The sequence below is a fragment of the Macaca nemestrina genome, chromosome 19, assembly GCF_043159975.1.
Source record: "Macaca nemestrina isolate mMacNem1 chromosome 19, mMacNem.hap1, whole genome shotgun sequence".
In the NCBI taxonomy this organism is placed as follows: Eukaryota; Metazoa; Chordata; class Mammalia; order Primates; family Cercopithecidae; genus Macaca; species Macaca nemestrina.
Window position 1 is genome coordinate 65089089 of NC_092143.1, and position 17044 is coordinate 65106132.

The 17044-nt window shown below is 39.7% G+C and overlaps 1 protein-coding gene across 2 annotated transcripts; it reads left to right on the forward strand.

The window, feature by feature from the left end:
• Positions 1-13745, forward strand: LOC105465457 (aquaporin 4). 2 transcript variants are annotated; one of them, XM_011713899.3, is made up of 5 exons: positions 1-157; positions 3237-3651; positions 4541-4705; positions 4984-5064; positions 9325-13745. In XM_011713899.3, the coding sequence occupies exons 1-5, from the start codon at positions 126-128 to the stop codon at positions 9601-9603; spliced, it is 972 nt and encodes a 323-aa protein (XP_011712201.1). In that variant the 5' UTR covers positions 1-125; the 3' UTR covers positions 9604-13745. The 2 variants fall into 2 exon arrangements, with proteins under 2 accessions (XP_011712201.1, XP_070941615.1); XM_071085514.1 differs by lacking the exon at positions 1-157 and adding an exon at positions 2915-2933.
• Positions 13746-17044: the final 3299 nt, after the last annotated feature.

Consider the following 17044-nt stretch of genomic DNA (forward strand, 5'->3'; position numbering starts at 1 on the left):
TGGTGCAGAATCTTTCCACCCCTAACACTCCAAAAACCCAATCAGACAAGTGGCCGTAATCTGACTCCCAGCACACAGGGAGCTGCGGGGCAGGCAATGAGAGCTGCACTCTGGCTGGGGAAGGCATGAGTGACAGACCCACAGCAAGGCGGTGGGGGTAAGTCCTTCTTTGCCTTAAGGGATCAATGCTCAGGGCCAAAAGATGAAACTGTCTCTTTTATTTCAGATGTTTGTGCCTTCTTAGGCAGAATCTGGAAGGCAGCTATGGGGCAGGTGGGTGGTTCTTTTAGATCTAAGTACTGGGCATTTTCAGAAGAGAGGCATAGAGAAGGTAGAAGAAAAGGGATGCTTTTTAGGCAAATCCTCCATATGTGTGAGATCTGCAAAAGCCCAGGAAAATTACCTTATGGAGGTAAATCTAGCTATAGTGCATTTCATTAGAAAAATTACTCACCCAGATGCTCAGCTGTCCTGGAGTGGATGAGGCTGAGTGTTCAGCTAGAAAATGATGTGTCCGATTCGGTACAACCGGGTCACATCAACAAATCCCCTTTGTTCTGGGGCAAAAGAAGCAAAACTAATTGTATTGATCATTTCCAGTGAGTGTGAACATGTAAGGGAACACTGACAATAAAAACAGGGTGCTATGGGTGACGCTGGGGTGAGCCCTCATAAGGCCAGAGAGATGTCTATGCTGCCAGCAAACTTCAGGATTCACAGCCGACTGAGGCTGGTACATCTGCCTTGGAAGGAAATCAGATTTTTGTGGATTAAAAAAAAAAGAAAAAAACATTCTTAAAGAGTACGTTTATGTTTTGTTTTCAAGTTTTGCACTCTTTTATATTTCTCTGGCTGATGAAAATTTGAAGCTGAAAGAGCAACTGAGTTTCTTAAATTAGGTCTCTGGAGAGGTAGACAGGTGCATGAGAGACCAAGCAGGGAGAGAACTCGGGAAACGGCAGAAGTGAGAGGTGAAGCGGGTGAGCAAGGCGGCTGGCCTTTTCTGGGTCCCACCTTGCCTGGTGTCTCCTGCGGGGCTGAGAAGGACGTTTTTGCCCACCTAGCTTCCTTAGCCTCCTGTTTTGTCCTCCTCCTTCTCCCCACTAACCCTGACCACAAACAACAGCACCTGTGATCGCATTTTGCCCCCTTTGCCATCCCGGCTACAGCCCTGGGCTGCCAGTGAGTTCAGAAGTGACTCTCCTAATTTCTTCAATGTGTGACTTTCCTGAGTTTGCCCTCTTTGGGAATATTTTTAGTGTCTCCTCCAGGGTGTCCTCCCTGCCCCATTCCAACTACCGTTTTTGTTTCTTTACATTCTCTTCCTCTAGAGAGTATGATGTCATTGTCATCCCACCTGGAGTTTTTCATACTTCTGAGATTTGCTTCACTGGGGCAGGGGATGCATGGGATGTGGCTGGCCACCCTGCTGTGGAGCCATCTCTTCCTTTATCCTGCCACCCAGGCTTAGGCAAGAAAGGGTTTTTCACCCTCCACCTCTAAAGCAAAGCCCCGTAGCAAACTAAGGGTTAGGCTGAGCTGGAAATTCCCCTCACCCTTTTTGGCACTGCATTTCCTCACTACCCATGCAGAAAGCAGGCTCCTGGGAACATTCAGTGACATGGGGAAATGAGAGCCCCGCAATTTGTCAGAGAGAAAGCCACAATAATATTAATCTCTTAAAGTACTTGACTTTCTTACCTAACCCCTTACGTGGTCCTCTGCAATTAGATTCTTTGGTAAATGCTCTCCATACTTCTTGGCTCTCATGACTATCACAGGCAAAGGACAATGGCAAAAGTCTTAGATGACATGGTAACTGGGGTAATTGCCCCCACAAAAGGGCAGTCCTAGCCATTTCCTCCCAGAATGAGCAGTTGGCATCAATATCGTCAAACCACCCCTTCTCTGCTCCAAAGATCTAATGACAGCAAGAGGGATATAGACGGGAGGAGAAGGCGTCCTCCCTCTCCCAGACTGCCTGCCCACCACCCTCCCCCGAGAAACTCCGCAAGGTGAGACTCACTGTCCTCTAAGCCCATGTAACAGAAAGCCATCAAGAAAACCTTAGAGAAAAGCCGTTTTCCATAGAGCCTTCTGCTCAGGGGCCCAAAGTTTCTCTAGCCACACCCCCTTTTCCTGACTTCCCGAGCTCTGCACCATGAAGGCAAGAAGGGTACAGGGGCATTGCTGGCACACCCCAGCCTCCAGGCTCCCTGTGGCAGGTTTATCTGCATTTGTACGGTCAGGATCAAGGGGTGAGAGAGGGTCGGGCACGAAGAGAGGCTGTTCTTCCTCCCCTAAAAGCATCCCCCACTCCCATCTCTCCCCACCTCCAGCGGCCAGGATGCAGCCGGGCCGGCGGGCAGGCCGGCGGGCTCGCGGGGCCGCTTGTGTGTGTGCACCTGGCTACCGCCCCGAGCCTGGCACGAGCCGGGAATGGCCGCTGCTCCGCCCTCTGAGAGGCGCTGCAGGCTCCCTGGGGACGGAGGTTGACACGTCCCTGTGCCGCACGCCCAGATCTGGGCGGTGCGCGGTGTCCCTTGGGCAGGCTCAGCTCCCGGACTCCTCCCGCTGGCAGCCTGCTCGCTCCTGGCGCAAAGGAGAGTGAGGGAGTGTCGCTGTCCCAGCTGAGGCCCCGCCTGTTCCCATCGCCCTAGCTAGTCACCAGAAGCTCCTCTCCCCTCAGTGAGTTCACTTTCTCAAAAGACAGTCTTCAGCACCCTGGCTTCCTAGAAGTCTCCCCCTTAATCCAGTCTTGGGGGAGGGGGAGATTTTCAGAATGCCATTTCAAAGCAATCAAATGCAAAGCTAGAAAAGACGACCCCCCTCCCCACGCATACCTTGTTTTAATACTTTATGTTCAAAATATAAGTGGCATGTAAAATGTACTTGAAACTTAAAAAACTTGCTCTAAGGGAATTAAGTACAAGGTAAATATATTTTATTCTTAATCTTTTAAGGAATTTGATTTAGACATTTTCCTTTCTAGGGACAGTTTGGATAATTTTCCAGTGAAACTGGATGATCTTTGAATATTAAATCAAAGGAGACTAGAATAACAGTCTCTTGACTATTCATGAAGGAGCTTTAGCAGAAGCATTCTTTCCTGGTGTTCTAATCACTCTTGGCAGCACCTGTCCACAGTACCCGAAGACGGCAGGCCTTGTTCCCTTCATCCAAACTCATAAACCTGGGTGTAGTGGCTTCTGATGATGACTTGTTTCTCTTTTCAGTAAGTGTGGACCGTTGTGTACCAGAGAGAACATCATGGTGGCTTTCAGAGGGGTCTGGACTCAAGCTTTCTGGAAAGCAGTCACAGCGGAATTTCTGGCCATGCTTATTTTTGTTCTCCTCAGCCTGGGATCCACCATCAACTGGGGTGGAACAGAAAAGCCTTTACCGGTCGACATGGTTCTCATCTCCCTTTGCTTTGGACTCAGCATTGCAACCATGGTGCAGTGCTTTGGCCACATCAGCGGTGGCCACATCAACCCTGCAGTGACTGTGGCCATGGTGTGCACCAGGAAGATAAGCATCGCCAAGTCTGTCTTCTACATTGCAGCCCAGTGCTTGGGGGCCATCACTGGAGCAGGAATCCTCTATCTGGTCACACCCCCCAGTGTGGTGGGAGGCCTGGGAGTCACCATGGTAGCGTCTTTAGCTATTTTCAAACTAGGACTCCAAGCTTCTTGCAAACTCTTCGCTAAATAATGCCTTGGTGGCATGAGGCACATCCCTAAAATAGCTAATTCCCTCCTAAGGAATTTTTGGATGATTCTTAATAGTGTGAAAACTGATTCTGGCAGTGTTTAGGCATATCTGTAAGAAATCATTGTTTGCTCGAGTGCCCTAAAAATAACAAAATCTAGGTGGCCTGAAAATTGTGTTGGTTTTTACCTCTCCTTCTCCCATTCCAGTTACTATATTGACTTTATATTTAGCTTAATGCATTTTCCTTACAATTATTTGTTCACTAGCAGAAAAAAACTTTTCTTGTCATGTTCATAAGATGTACAATGATCTACATAAAGGGTTTGGCTTAAAAAACATAGACCTCCGATCCTAGTTTTGTTCTTAGCTGATTAGGAGTATCAATTGTTAACTCAGCACCAGGGCTGATTAAAAAAAAAAAAAAAAAAAAAAGCACATGGCTTAAATTTTAATTGAAATATATATTAATTAATTTAAACCTAATTAATGGATTTAATCATTGCCTTATGCAATTACAAGGCTCTCAAGAAATTCTTTTACGAGTTAAGTGCTGCAGTGGCACATTTTGCTTCCTTTGTAGAAAAGGACATTCAGCACAAACTCCTGCTTGGTCATTGTAAGAGTAATTATCTGTGATGACCCAAAATGAATGTAAATTTATTCCTTCTTTTTGGGGGATGAGAGAAGGAAGGCCTCAGTTGAAGGTGGGGTAGAAGACTTACCTTTATTTTTACACAGATCAAATGTGCCTTTCACAGTGATACTAATACATTGTCATCGAAAATACTCTTGCTTCAATTCTGATGGAATATTTTTCTTTCTCTAGGTTCATGGAAATCTTACCGCTGGTCATGGTCTCCTGGTTGAGTTGATAATCACATTTCAGTTGGTGTTTACTATCTTTGCCAGCTGTGATTCCAAACGGACTGATGTCACTGGCTCAATAGCTTTAGCAATTGGATTTTCTGTTGCAATTGGACATTTATTTGCAGTAAGTTTCCAAGTCCATTTATATAATCAATCCCACCTCATTTATCCTCACTCTAGCTGGCCTGAAGATGTTGTGTTTCACAGCAGTTGCTCTTTAGTATCTAGCCATGACTGTCCATTTTAGGTTATAATTTTTCCAACTGCGCAATAAGAATGTTGATCTAGCTGCTAACATCTTGAGGTTCCTCTAAGTGACAAATGACAGCAAATTGCAATGAATGATATTTGCTAGTAGCCCTGTTTCAGCAATGTCTGAAGTTGTTTTCTTGTTTCCTATAGATCAATTATACTGGTGCCAGCATGAATCCCGCCCGATCCTTTGGACCTGCAGTTATCATGGGAAATTGGGAAAACCACTGGGTAACCCTCATATTGATAGTCCCTATCTTCCTACAGTTGAGGACAATTACCTGTGGGACTCTTTTATTTTTCATTATCTTGCTTACTAGTTTCTCTTGCATTTCTCCAACCTTGACCCCCACTTTATTTACATCTTTTGTAAAGACTGGGGAAAGATTAGCACAGAACTGCTGTAAAACATCTCTTATATCTGTTCTAGGCCTTCAATAATAGTCTTTTCCTTTTTTGAAGCACTATTTTAGACACTGTACCTGACAGATTGCAGCAGAATACACTATATATAGAGGTTGCGCATGTGGATCAAGTTAAAGTCAGCATGGTGTAGCAAATATGGTGTTTAAATAATTGAAAGTAAAGTCTTCCCAGCAATAACAGAAAAAAATTGGAAAAAAAAATGAATGAAATACTTAAAAGCGCTGCCCATAGCAAAGATATTTACCCTTTTTTGTTTACAAATGCATAAACTCAATTAATAGTATGTAAGTTGCAAATATTTGAACTGCAGATGGTGTCGAATAAATAATGCAAAGGTTTATGCTATCATCACCATAACCGTAACTGGAAAAATGAATGACTCACAGAAAAGGCTCACTTTTCAGTCTCAAACCCAACCTATTATAAATAAATATTTATGAATGTAGTGGCAGCGCTTCCAGAGAATAGCAGTGTCCATTTAAAAATATTATAATTAATTTTGTTTCCGTTGTTTCTCACAGCAAAGAAATTTAAATCCTTTACAATTAAATAAGTAATGCAGCAATTGTGAAGGCCACCAACATACTAACTTACAACAGCCAATAAAAATATGAGACCCGTAAGCCAGCTTCAAAGAAGGCTGGCTTTTATTATAGCTTACATATTGCAAATGTCACTTGCAACTTTAAAAAATTCATGAATATAACAGAATATGCCCCTTGTGTTTATTCAGACAGTGATTACTGACCTAGTCACAGCCATTCATCTATGGTATACACTGCAAAGGACAAGAAAATGCACCACTGCTCTGTGCATTCACTTCTAAGAAAAGTATACCAAATCTTTAAAAGTAATCTACAGCATTAAATAACAGAATGAGAGTCAGTGTTCAAATCAAGACTTGGCCAACAATGCCATCCATGAGATTAGTCATTTTGCCACTGATACCTCCATTTTTGTGTCAAAAAACGTTACCACATTAACAGAAACGGAAATTTCTAGTGAGTAGTATATGATCTTTTTTTTCTTCTTCTTTTTGAGATGGAGTCTTGCTCTGTTGCCCAGGCTGGAGTGCAGTGGCACGATTTCGGCTTGCTGCAACCTCCTCCTCCTGGGTTCAAGAGATTCTCCTACCTCAGCCTCCCGAGTAGCTGGGATTACAGGTGCATGCCACCATGCCCAGCTAATTTTTGTATTTTTTCATAGAGACAGGGTTTCACTATGTTGGCCAGGCTGGTCTCAAACTCCTGACCTTAGGTGATCCACCTGCCTCAGCCTCCCAAAGTGCTGGGATTACAGGCGTGAGCCACAGTGCTCAGCCCTGATCTTATAATGAAAGTACAACTTTCAGTTCAACAAATTAAATTGAAACTATTTTGTCATTAACAACTTTTAGTTAAATTTATAAGCACTTGAAAATGTAGATGAAAATATATATTTTATTAATTACTTGTCAGCTAGTTAAAATTTAAATAGTAGGAAAATTCTTAGCTTATTGATTAAACCAAAAGTTTCCCATGTTATATTATACCAAACTTAATTCTACTAAAAATAGCAATGGTTATATGAAATTTAGAACTAAAGTATATTTGTAGGTAGAGAGATTAGGAATAACATTAAAACATTAATTGGGTTTTTTGTATAGTATAATGATATTATTTTAGTTTTCTTTACACTTTTACACATTTTCTAGATTTTTAGCAATAAAGATTCTTTAAAGTACACATGACTTCATTTTGAAATAGCAACCTGACACTGAGATTTGTTTATTTTTGAGAACATGCATCTAGGTATCTCACTCACAGATGTTTTGGAAAGGGTAGTAATTATTTTGCTGTTCTGGTCTCCCTCGTGGGATTTGTAGCCTGTGGAATAGTATATGTCTAATGAGACCTTACTAAAGGAACAAAGAGCAAAGACATTTAGAGGAAGGCTCCCATTTCTCCTTTAAAAGAGCATAGAGAAGATAAAGGCTCATATGGGTTTTTTCATGTTCAAGAGAGGAACTTGATTCTTCCAGCCACTCTAACAACAGTTTCCCCGTGAATGTTATGTCTTCAGCCTCAGCTTAAATTTTGAATTTTATTTAAATCTTACAATGAGGATGCAAACTGAGATTAATCTGCAGAGGGTGTTTTAAACAAAAAGCATCCATCATGTTTTTTTTCAAATGAGTAATACAGTGGTAAACAGTATACTACAGTGTTTGGAACAGTGTTTCAAAAGAGAGGTTTTCATTTTGTTTTTTGTTTGTTTGTTTGTTTGTCTGAGACAGGGTCTTACACTGCTGCCCAGGCTGGAGTACAATGACATGATCATGGCTCACTGCAGCCTCAACCTCCCTAGGCTCAAGTGATCCTCCTATCTCAGCCTCCCAAGTAGCTGGGACTACAGGTGCACACCACCAAGCCCAGCTAATTTTTTTGTATTTTGTAGAGACAGGGTTTCACCATGATGCTCAGGCTGAATCGAACTCCTGGGCTCAAGTGATCCACCCACCTTGGCCTCCCAAACTGCTGAGATTACAGGGGTAAGCCACTGTGCCCATCCTCAAATGAGAGGTTTGAAGTCAGACAGGTCAGAAATCTCAGCTCAACCATTTGCTAAGCACAAAATCTTAAGCAAGCTTCTTACCCTCTCAGAGTGTCACTCTTCTTTTCATAAAATGGGAAGAATAATAATATCTCATAGACTATTGTTAGAATTAAATGAGATTGTACAAGAAAAGTGCCAAGTACGGCTGGCTCGGGGACAGTGCTCAACAAGCAGGGTTTCTGTTGACAAAGTGCGTCTGCTGAATAAATGTCTAATATCCTACAGCACACATGTGCTCTAAAGCAAATGTCTGCACTTCATTCAAACTCAAAACTTTATTCTAGGTGCATAGCTAATATGTAATAATAATTTCCGGCCGGGCACGGTGGCTCACACCTGTAATCCCAGCACTTTGGGAGGCTGAGGTGGGCAGAACACGAGGTTAGGAGATTGAGACCATCCTGGGTAACATGATGAAACCCTGTCTCTACTAAAAATACAAAAATTTAGCCGGGCGTGGTGGCGGACGCAGGTAGTCCCAGCTACTCGGGAGGCTGAGGCAGGAGAATGGCGTCAACCCGGGAGGCGGAGCTTGCAGTGAGCAGAGATCGCCCCACTGCACTCCAGCCTGGGCGACAGAGGGAGACTCCGGCTCAAAATAATAATAATAATCATCATCATCATCATCATCATCATCATCATCTCCATTTATTGAAATCCTATGGAATTGCTACTTCTCAACTAGCCATAAACTCATGTTTTTTCACCAAGCCACCATCGTGAGGAACCACATAGATGAAAGCTATCTGCACAGTAATGAACACATGAGGTTTTCATTTAAATCAAATCACCAAATTTTGGAAGCCTGGAATGGAGCAGGTAGTACTAAGAACTAAAAACTATTAAGTACTTTACAAGTATTATTGCACTTAATCCTTTTACCCCATGAGGTTTGTATTATTATAATCCCCACTTTACAGATGGGGAAAGTAAGGCTTTGAAAGTTAAGTAACTGATACAAGCACTCACAGCTCTGCTAAGTGGTAGAGCTGGGTTGGTTTTGATCATGCTGACCTGAATAATGGAATCCCCAAAAGATAAAGCCTGTGTGATGATCATGATTACGCAGGAAACCAGTGAAAGATGGCAATATTGAGAAAATAAGAGAAGGACTCTCCAGAAATTTTTTTTCTATATTAAAGAATTCTTAGGGTGCTTAATTTGTAATACCACTAAAGAGGAGCTATCTTTACATTAAGGATTATCATAAGATGGAAAGAACATAATTAATGAAAAGAGAATAGGAGATGAAACAGTTCCTTCTTGTTTTCTGTTCAAATGCTGTTTAATGATTTATGGATCTCTGATGAGGATTTGGTGTTTTTTCTTATTTCCTCTCCAGTTCCCCTCTTTTTGATGCATGACACAAATACACTCTTAATTTAACCCAGCTAGATTATATATTCATGAGCTGCTCAATGGAATAGCTTCTCTCTACTTATACTCTATCCTCTTCCATCTTTTCCTTAGATATATTGGGTTGGGCCCATCATAGGAGCTGTCCTTGCTGGTGGCCTTTATGAGTATGTCTTCTGTCCAGATGTTGAACTCAAACGTCGTTTTAAAGAAGCCTTCAGCAAAGCTGCCCAGCAAACAAAAGGAAGCTACATGGAGGTGGAGGACAACAGGAGTCAGGTAGAGACAGATGACCTGATTCTAAAACCTGGAGTGGTGCACGTGATTGACATTGATCGGGGAGAGGAGAAGAAGGGGAAAGACCAGTCTGGAGAGGTATTGTCTTCAGTATGACTAGAAGATCGCACTGAAAGCAGACAAGACTCCTTAGAACTGTCCTCAGATTTCCTTCCACCCATTAAGGAAACAGATTTATTATAAATTAGACATGTGCAGATTTGTTTCATGTCATATTAGTCAGTCTAAACAATAAATATTTCATAAATTAGCAAGGAGGAAAGGAAGAAACCTATTGTGAATTTCAAATCTAAAAAAAGAAATATTTTTAAAATATGCTTAAGCAAATATATACCTATTTTATCTAGTTACCTTTCATTAACAACCAATTTTAAATGTGTGTCAAGATTTGGTTAAGTCTTGCCTGACAGAACTCAAAGACACGTCTATCAGCTTATTCCCTCTCTACTGGGATATTGGTATGGTCAATTCTTATTTGAATATTTATTCTGTTAAACTAAGTTTAACAATGGCAAAATACAGTATGTCACAGTCATGCACATAAAAGAGAGAAAGTATAACAAGCTCTTTCATGAGCAATCCCTTATTTATAGAGTACCTCAGCAAAAGAGCATTAGCCAGTGTCACTGCTAATCAGTTACTTCCTTCCATTTATATCACAAATACCCAAGTTTCAATTCTAACTTCAATTCATAGTATTTCTTCTTCCTCCTCACTGCCTAAAGTAATGTGGGACTAAAGCCCAGAAATTTGAAAAGAATATTCAGAAACCCTTCCCAAATCATAAGAGCACCTATTGAGATGCAAGACAAGCAGACTCATAAAATCTTGTAGAGGCAGAGGAAAAGTTACCATCATACGAAAATCACAAACAAAAAGGAAATCTGTACTCTGGTATCAAATGGTTGATCTGTTTTCAGTGCACACCCTCAAATGCGCCACACCAGTTTAATGATCTAAGCTCTTAACCCCTTTACCACTTTGCTTATTTTTTAAAAATTTATTGGCAAAACTGGGGATTTTGTTTGTAACTTTGGTTATCTATATTTAAACATTAGCTGAGACATATTTTTGGTAACAAGAACTTAGCTAGTTGAGTCCTGGCTTTTTGTTGATTATTAAGCTGTGTTCACTCTAGAAGGTGTAAAGGCCCTGTCCCAATCTCTGCCCTCTCACTTCTCATGACATTTGTTTATAATCTTTACTGCATGTGTAATCATATTTGAGTGAATTAAAATGTATGACAGACAAGGTACAACATGGTTGTAGAATAAAATGGTAAGGACATCAGATCACTCTGTATTCAAAGCTTACCAGAAGACCAATCTTTCATTTCTGGATATATTGTACATAACCCAACACATTTTTAAAGTATTTTTGTTACTGACTCATTTACTTGTCAAAATAATTTGGCTTTTTGTCCTGCTTTGCCTTTTGTCAGTAGAATGTTCTCCAGAAACCCCAGTTTCTGTCATCTTAACTAGTCTCGTCTAGCTGTTATCTTAGACAAAGAACTGCAAATGTCAATTTCACTGAACAAAAGCTATTAGAAGTAAAGCAGAAACCTATCACTGCAAGGAGTGACTTGTGAGTAACTGATGATCAAGGGCTGTCTTCTCTTAAGCATGGTTCCAACTGTGTGTCACTTTTTAGCATTAATGGCAGTTGTGTGTCTGTGGCAGTGAGATAATGGACCACTATTAAACCTGATTCTCTTCGGTACTAGGAAAGAGTGATGTGTGAGATTCCCAGAGAGTCATCACACCAGTGTTATGCCTGGGAGTGCCACTGGCATACCGCAGGTGCCTAAATCCCAGGCCCCTTTCTCAGGGGGCGTGGCCACACCACACACTGTGCCAGTGACATATGGTTACTTCCTAGCAGGGATGGCACCTATGGAAACTAGGGTGCAAATCTCCCAAAGATGGTTTGCACCGTCATTTCAAATGTTTGCACAATATACCACTTAGAGGCTTAAAATCAGGGTGGTTCAGTTCAAAAGGTAATATCAACCATCAGCAAACATGTCAATTTAAAAATAAGTTCGGTTAACAAGGAAGTGTCAAACAGATTTTTTGAATACACTTACAATATACTGGCTTATAATCATTTTTATTCTGCCATATGGTTTATTTCATATACACTCACTTTTACACTCACTTCCAATTATAGTATTCAATAAGTTAGGGTTTTAAAAAAGTGAATGATGTTTTTGTAATTTGTTTCTAGTAGCTAGCAGAGAGCCTGGCACATAGTAGGTATTTGAAACAAGTGTGTTAATTAATAAAAATATATAAATCTCATTTGAGATTTAAGAATATAAATAATTTTCTTTTAATCTTTATTTTGCTCAATATTTAATAGGAAGCATGATTTCAAGGACTACTGAAGGAAGGCAATATAAATGTGAAAACCATAAAATATATTTTTTGCATTCTACTATTTTTAGGAGCATGAAATGAATGAAAGCTTTAGCACTTTTTTTCCCCTACATATGAGACAACATATTTTTTATTTCACTCAAGGCTCTGCCAGTAAAAAGTAATGAAATTGTACCTTTCTAATGACATCTATGCAGCAGGGGTCTATCGCCTTGTGGATGGCACCAAATTATCCAAGTGTATTAGAAGACCGGGGCTTTTTTCTTTAATCCCTTCTTATTAATGAAGTGCATAGTGCTGCTCCCAGGAGACCACTGCTGACAGATACACAGAGAAGAGATCAGAGAGGAAAAACTGGGAAGACATAAATGAATTATACCCAGCCATGAAACAATGCCAACTGTCTCTTCCCTAAGGAGTACAATTACCCTAAAATTGTAAGGTGGTCCCTACACTGAAAACACACATAGTTTGTCAAAAGTGTACAAAAGGGAAGGAGTCCGATTTTAAGCTTTCAGGGGACCAGAATTCAAATGTATGTTTCCATTGTTGAAGATAACATTTTCTTCAAAGAGCCTTAACCTTTTATACTGGAAGGAAATATTTTCTGGACCTAAGTAGTTGCCTAAATTTAAGATTCATACACGTTATTTCTGCCATTGATGCTTTTCCTAAACCCTTATACTATCTTTTTATCATCTAAGCCTTTTCTTAATGCAGCTCCTAGGTGCTAGCTAGAGCTGCTGCTCAGTATTGAAGATTTTACAAGAAGATTAGAAATCTTTGGAAAATATCTGTGATGAAATTGAGCTATATGATTTATTAGAGATCTGACTCCAAAGAGCACAGAATACTGTTCTCAGACCATGAAACCAGACAACACGTGTATTGGTTTAAACTCGATAATAACAGGAAAATCCCAAAATAGAGCAGTAAATTCAAATGGTAGGATGAATCCTGGAAGACCTCCGATTGCAGCATGTTGACACCAACCTCACATGTTATGAACATTTCACATAGAAATTGCCTTTGTGACAACTGAAGATGGCACAGACAACCTTATCAAACAATATAAAAGCCAATATAATTTCTCATTGTAAGTACTATGGAATATGCAAATTCAGAACATTTTATACCTAAAGGTAATTCTGTCTTTCCTAATGTGTTTATAACACGAAAATTATTGGAAGATGTGGTTACTATTTGGAAAGCATAATGTAACAAAACTCTCTTTCGTTACCACAAATTTTGTGAGTTTAGTACTTTACAGATTGTCCCATAAGGTCAGTAGCTTTTGAAACCCATAATTCTCCAAAATAAATGAAAGACATTTAATTCAAGGATCAAAAATTGTGGCCACTTTTGCAAATGACTACCTATAGCCTGTGAAAATACATTTCAAAAAATGTCATGTGCAATGAACACTAAATGTAAGAGCAGTTACAGTGTGACTCACTCATGTTAAAAAAAATCAAAGAGCTAAAAAATACATCTAATTTATGTAACCCATTGGAATGTATTTCTAGGTTTTCTTCAGGATTAATTAAATAAACATGCAATTTATGAAAACATATAAACAATTATTTATCACTTTTATGACCCAAATCACAATAAAATTGTCATTTAGGATAAACTGGGGAGAATAGACTGAACATATGGTTATATTCACAGTTATTTATTAACTTAAATGTTATTCCAACATTAGAGCTAATGTTAAAAAGATTTAAACTGTAATGTCTAATATTTGGAATAATATATTAAAGTATTAGCATTGTGGTTGATTTTCACAAATTATGTTGCATCTTGTACTACTAAGCTCGTGAAAATAAACATTCGGATGTTTTAAAAGGTAAACATGTTTGATGAAGTTAAAAATTCATTTGTAGTTAGATCTTAAGATGATCCTTTAGAATGATCAGGAGGTTTTGATATTTAAGTATAATCAACACCAAAGGAAATGGTGGTAGGCCCATGAAATCAAATGTATTTTTTGAAAGCCTGCAGAGTATACACTGTGGGATGCCCTGATACAGATAGTGAAAATTGTGTTTGTACAGGCTTAATTCTGAATGTCCACATCTATGCAAAATAAACCATTGGTTATCAGCTATCATTACGGTGAATCTAAAAGTGAAGACACAAACAATTGCCACTAGTATTGCTAAATAAATGATCCGTCCGCAGGCCATTTGGCAGATTCTGCCTACCCAGATGGATAATGTAGGCTCAATGAGTACTGGTTCAACCCGCTGGGTTCTTGGTTTCAGGGGCTTCTCAATTTTGAGAGGTTATACACTCTCAGTGGAAGACTAAGGACAATCATGTATGTAGTGTGCAACCCATCAGATGAGTGATGAGTGATACCTTAGGAGCCAGGTGGATAAGTACCTCACTTATAGCATTGGTCACACTGTAGTGAAATCATTGGTGTAGGTGTCTATCTCCTCCACTAGATTCTAAACTCCTTACTGTGTCTTATTTCTTCTGTATCTTCCCACTCCCACCTCTACCCGTTGGCACTGAGACGAGGCTTGACTTTTCACTCAATAAGTGCCTTTCACTCAATAAGTGCTTGTTGCACGGATAAAGAAAGAATTAATATCTTACAATCATTAGGAAATGTTCAATCCAGTTGGATTTTGCTGCATAGATGTGTGCTAAATATTTGAATTCTTATAGTTTCAGGTAGAAGCCCAAAATTAGCTCAAACACTAAAGAAAAAGGGAAATGCACACAAAGAATAAAACACTAATTGGATTTCTAAAATTTATACCTAATGTGTAGGCAACTAGACATGTTTTCATTGCTATATTTATACAATGGCCAGATGTTAGATGAAATTTAGCTCAATGAGTACTTCAGCAAAACAAAACAAAAAAAAAAATTTTTTTTAACAAGCATAGAAACCCACAGATATAAATGTCAGCTTGCTTTTGGATAATTAGTCCGTTTGGAAAATGTCCAAAACAACGTCACCTGAATTAATTCTTACTATTTTTCCGTTTTTCCACTTCTTCAATCTTTGGGTTTAAGGCAAATTAAGAACTCTAAAAAGCTGAGTTGAGTTCTTCAATTTCCACATGTTCAGAAATCTCTGGGAAATGATGATGATGTTTGTAATCTTTTTGCATACCACATGGCTGATGCTCAATACATGCAAGATGGATGGATGGATGGATGGATGGATGGATGGATGGATGGACGGACGGACGGACGGATGGATGGATGATGGATGGATGATGGATAGGTGGATAGATGGATGATAAATGATGGATGGATGGGTGGATGACAGAAACACTCTAATCTGGGAGTAAATGAAAATCATAGCCTGTATTCCTTCTATCCTTTCAAGGATTGCTTTTCATAGAAGAGTTATAGAATTATTAAAGCATCAGCCAAGGGTTTCAAGGGAAGAGGAGAAATGAATGCATTAGAATAATTATCAATTGTGAGCACATATATGGGAATTTTGAATGTATAAATATTATTCTCAAGTACTTAATATTCGAAGCTCATTGTGGGCCAAGCATTATTATCATTCCCATTTCCAAAGATGAGGTAACCAAGTGTCAAGGAAATTAAGTAAATTACCCAAAATTACATTTAAAGGTAAAGCAAAAACTGGAATACAGATCCCAATTGATCCCAATCCCCACATAGTTCCCCTAAATCACACAAAGTTTTCCCATTTGTCTATCAGCTTCATTTCCCACCAGCTATGTTTCCTTTAAGTGGCAAAAAATAAAAACGTATTTTATCTATACCATGGGAACACCCCATGTCAACACCACCAAAGGGCAATAAAGTAAGTACTACAGGACCAGACTAAGTACTGTAGACCTTACAAAAGGTCTCAAATAAGAGAATAGCGCTGACTGCTACAATGGGTTTAATTTAGGATACTCTGGATAATTTAGGAAATTTTTGGTTGTTTTATCCTTAGGAAAATATTATAAATCCTACTATTTGAAACATTTTTCCTTTAGTCTAGAAAACAGAGTTGAGGATAACTGCAAAGTTAGTGAGAAGATCTTCCACATTTCAATATGAAAAATAATAACATTAGCTTTGTATTTTTGTGCGCTTACTCAAGCTTTACATAAGTTTACTTATTCCTCATAGACGCCTTATAAGGTAGGTCCTGCTACTATTCCTATTTTTCAGGTAAAGAAACTGGAGCTGGGCCAGGCGCGGTGGCTCACGCCTGTAATTCCAGCACTTTGGGAGGCCGAGGCAGGCGGATTGCCTGAGGTCAGGAGTCCAAGATCAGCCTGACCAACATGGTAAAACCCTATCTCTACAAAAAATACAAAAATTAGCTGGGCGTAGTGGCACACGCTTGTAATCCCAGCTACTAGGGAGGCTGAGAGGAGAGAATCACTTGAACCCGGGTGGCAGAGGCTGCAGTGAGCAGAGATTGCGCCAGTGCACTCCAGCCTGGGTGACAGAGTGAGAAAAAAATAAAAATAAATAAACAGAAAGAGAGAGAGAGAGGAATGAAAAGGAAGGAAGGAAGGAAGGAAGGAAAGAAGAAGGGAGGGAGGGAGGGAGGGACGGACGGACGGAGGGAGGGAGGGAGGGAGGGAGGGAGGGAAAAAGAAAGAGAAAGAAAGAAAGAAAAAGAAAGAAAGAGAGAAAGAAAAGAAAGAAAGGAAAGAAAGAAAGAAAGAAAGAGAGAGAGAGAAAAGAAAGAAAGAGAGAAAAGAAAGAAGAAAGAAAGAGAGAGAGAAAGAAAGAAAGAGAAAGCAAGGGAGAAAGAATGACTGCACGCTAAGGATAGTAAATAACTTGTTCAAAGACACACAGCTACTAAGCCACAGAAGTAGGATTCGAACCCAGGCAGTCTTTCTGTAGCTCTCTACTCTTAGTCACTGCCTGTGTTGCCTCTTACCTGTGGCGCTTTGGGGTTCCACTAGTTTCAGCTTTCATTATCTACTTTTTCCAAGCCTTTGACTTTTTCATATCCAACAGAGATTGCAGTGCATTGGAACTCTTCAGTAGTTCCCGACTTAATCTATAATAATCATTTTGACCACCTCTGAAGGAAGATTTAAACACTCAAGTGCAAATGCCGTGAAGATAAATCAGCTAAACTTACAACATATTTTTGAAAGGGACTTTGAATGGCCAATTAAATTCTTTATTTAGTGAGCGGG

Bases quoted from the DNA above. Each gene is read 5' to 3' on its own strand.
- LOC105465457 (XM_011713899.3), top strand. From the start codon at position 126: ATGAGTGACAGACCCACAGCAAGGCGGTGGGG. The intron at 3,652-4,540 runs GTAGCGTCTTTA...TTCTTTCTCTAG, and splicing joins GAGGCCTGGGAGTCACCATG to GTTCATGGAAATCTTACCGC. The intron at 5,065-9,324 runs GTAACCCTCATA...TCTTTTCCTTAG, and splicing joins GAAATTGGGAAAACCACTGG to ATATATTGGGTTGGGCCCAT.